The sequence below is a fragment of the Etheostoma cragini genome, chromosome 8, assembly GCF_013103735.1.
Source record: "Etheostoma cragini isolate CJK2018 chromosome 8, CSU_Ecrag_1.0, whole genome shotgun sequence".
Taxonomy (NCBI): domain Eukaryota; kingdom Metazoa; phylum Chordata; class Actinopteri; order Perciformes; family Percidae; genus Etheostoma; species Etheostoma cragini.
This window is the reverse complement of record NC_048414.1, coordinates 11,359,217-11,362,816: the sequence shown is the minus strand read 5'-3', so window position 1 is coordinate 11,362,816 and position 3,600 is coordinate 11,359,217. Positions and strand designations below refer to the sequence as shown.

General features: G+C 43.2%; 1 protein-coding gene across 1 annotated transcript in view; it reads left to right on the top strand.

Annotated features, from left to right (window-relative positions):
- Positions 1-393: 393 nt before the first annotated feature.
- klf13 (Kruppel-like factor 13) overlaps positions 394-3,600 on the top strand; it is a 14,624-nt gene continuing 11,417 nt past the window's right edge. The window contains exon 1 of the mRNA XM_034878205.1: positions 394-1,335. Coding sequence (XP_034734096.1) covers positions 900-1,335 — 436 coding nt within the window. The 5' untranslated portion in view covers positions 394-899. The remainder of the gene's footprint in view (positions 1,336-3,600) is intronic.

The window sequence follows — 3,600 nt, the reverse complement described above, 5'->3', positions numbered from 1 at the left end:
TCTAAATGAACATTTTTATTCTCTAGCCGTTTTGATTGAATGGAATTTTTATATATTTGTTTATATTAAGTATTTATATTAAGAGGATGTGTAACCTTTTTTTTTAAATCAATGTAACGTGACTGACTTGACGTTTTGGACTGGTTTCATACAATACTTAAAAAAAAAAAGTAGTTGGTCATGATTAATCAACTAGGAGGAAATTAATCCTTAGTTACAACCCTAACCAATAGTATCCAATAGATTTCTTAAAAAAATATTACAAAAGATCTTAGTGTACTCCGGCTTGACAGGATATGCTGCAGAATGCCCCCCCCCCCCGACATATTGCATGTTTTCTTTCTTCCTAAAGGTCTCTACTGTGCATACCTGTGTCGCCTGTGAGATACATCATCTGAATGCATGGAGGCAACCTGTGGTGAAACTTCCAAGTAACTCGTGTTGTTCAGTGCATTTGGGGACAAGCAGCACCCAATGAATGTACGGCTACTCTGACGGTGCTGCTGAGCGCTGCCGGTCGACACGCCCCCAGCATGGATACAACCAGCAGCACAGACGCTCAGGAGACACACTCACTATGCTGGAGAGTGGTTGAAGCCGCGATGGGAGTTAACACATCCAAGTTTGTCGAGGTCCTGTCACCAGCGTCGTTGCACTAAACAAAGACTTTGGGTTTCTTTTTTTTTTCTCACTTGTCTGCATTTTCGTCCGAGGCGTTTCTCTCACAGGATGGTGATGATAATGAAAAGCCGGGTGAGATCATAAAGTCAGTTCTCTGGTGAGAACGACCTCCTCCTCACGAACACACAAAGGGAACCACGGAACAAGTTTTTCTCACGCCATCCTTTTTATTTTTTGATTGTCATTAAGAAGCAGAGGGGGCAAGTTTCAAAGACAAAATGGATCACTTTGCTGCAGAGTGCCTTGTTTCAATGTCCAGTCGTGCAATTGTCCACGCTCAAGGGAATAGGGAGATTAAACCAGAAACCCCGTCCTCCTCCAAGAACGGAGAGGAAATAAAAGAACCTTTGGTGAAAGATAACTCCTCTATTTTTGTGGTGGCGCGGATTTTGGCGGATTTTAACCAGCAGACTCCCAACAATGTTGCCGAGCAGGCAAAAATAAAGGATGAGAGCATGCCGAACCACATAGATGATGGAAACTCTGCCACACCTACCACCATCTCCGATCCTACGCTCAAACAAAGAGGCAAAAGATCGCGAGGTCGAACTGAGCCTGAATCGCCTCAGAAAAAGCACAAATGCCACTATTCAGGTTGTGAAAAAGTTTATGGCAAATCATCCCACCTCAAAGCCCATCTAAGGACACATACAGGTCAGTTTCATTGGATGCAAATGTGTGTTGCTGTGACAATGAGTTCCCTTGCCTATGTGAGAACGGATGAGTAAAACTGAGAATACTGATAAGAAGTGGGTTTTTCATAAATTCAAACCGATATTTGTACAGAGGAGGGTCACTATGTTTCCTCGCGTCAAAAACATTCACGGATCCACCCTGAATGGGAATAATCGGCACACACAGGTTACAGTAAAATACTTTGCGCATAGTGTAATTGCATTGTTCCTTAAGTTGTATAAACTTGCGAGATTTCCTTTTAATTTCGGGGAAGGGAGGGAGTCATAAATAGTGCCACTCCCACTCAAGTCTCAGAGCTTTGTCACTGCTTTCCTCTTGTTACCCCCACCCCCCGCCCTGGACAGGATGTACAAACCGAAACTGCAGTGCAAATGCAGAACAAAATGACACAGATCAGGTTACAGTTGTCGTCTGCGCGCATTACTTAAAGTCAACTTTGGTGACATGAGAAAGTAAGACAACAACATGTAGGCATAATGCGTACATCGTGATCATCAAGCCAAGTAGGCCTATGCACTCACATTGGCATGCAAAAAGTTTACAAGATCAATCCAGTGAGTGTACATTTACCCTGCAGAATAAATGGCTATCAAATGCGCTCCAGATCAGCAGAATTCTACGTTTGACTCTCCTGAAGGTCTATACCTCCATATTTGCTATTTGCATTCCACACGGTAGGCCATTGAGTGGAGGGGGGGCAAAGATGTAGATCGACTCAAATTGAGGGGGTTGATAAGAGCTGTGCAGTCGCCTTTCTGCCCAAAGCTCTTTGTTGTGATGTGCCACACCCCCGCTAGACAGACTGCCAGCTGATCTGGCCAGCAACAGACTCAGCTAGCTGAGCCTCGACTGAGGAGCCTCTCCTTCCCTCTGCTCTGTAGATGACTGCAGCTCACACCCCCTCTTCCCACCGATATCCTCCTTTCTTTACATCTCACACACAATAAACGCATGGTGTGAACTTGACCCATATTTGAGTCATGTTGCAATTGAATTCCACAGAGATATGTGCAAGAAAAACAACAACAGAGAATTCAAAATATGTAGAATACCTCTTGAAATTGAGCCCCCTTTTTACCCCTCATAAATTAAATAATCTGTGACCCATCCTTACATCCATACGGTATCAGGACAAACTCCCCTGTCTGGGTTGGTAATTGCTTTGTGTCCTTATTACTATTATATTACTTAGAATAATGTTGTATCAGTGCCATAGTGATTATAGAAAAAAAGCATAACGATGCAACTGTAAGTACAACTAAAAGACACAAAAGCCTGCTTTATGGTGATTTTCCTTGTAGATGGTGGATAATCTTGTATTGATATTATTGTATTTTTTTTTAAATTTTTGAGCATTACATAAACATTGCCTTTATTTATAAGCTGCAGCTTGGTGCAGTGGTGTATACTCAGTGTCTGTCAAGAAGAGGAGTGAGGCTGATTTGATTTATGTATACATAAAATAGGGTTCCATAATATTCCAGCATCATTACTTGAATGGCTCCCAAAAGGGAATAAAATGCCTGTGTCTCCTACACTGTGCGTTTTAGTGCTGTTTTATTACTGTCTATCATCCCTGCCCTTGTCTCTTTGCCTATTAAGCTTTTCCTTTCTATTGTAGTACACTTTTGCCCCCGGCTTTGTGATTGGTTTGTGTATTATGATTTCTGAGAATGAGGACAGTTTCTGCTAATTTGATTGGATAGTAACCCAACGTGAGTCATCGCAGTTCCACTGCCTTGTTTTAGCTAAACTTGCAGCAGAGAGCAAGCCTCCAGCGCTCACTGTGCTTCCCTTCAGTCCCAACCATGTGTTTTTAGTGCAGTTTTATTGCTCCGTATAAGCCCTGCCCTTTTCTCTTTGCCTATTTAGCGTTTCCTTTCGCCTGCTTCTCTGTTTGGATATGCTCCGGAGTCTGGCTTCCCGATTGGTTTGTGTCCCATAAATTCTGATAATAATGTCTCTTTCTGCTTATTTTATTGGATAGTCCCAAAATGTGGGTCATCTGAGTTCAGCCAGGCTGCCTCAGCCAACCTTGCAGTGCTTTCAAAGAGCCAGACTCACGCAGCGTGCTCCCCTTCAGCCCCTACTAGCAGAGTCATGAGAGAATGGATTCCAGCCCAGTCAGTCCCAGCCAAACACCGCTATCTAATGGCGGTTTTCCACTGCGTGGTATCTACTCGACTCGCCTCGGGTCTACTCGCTTTTTTTGGTTTTCCATTA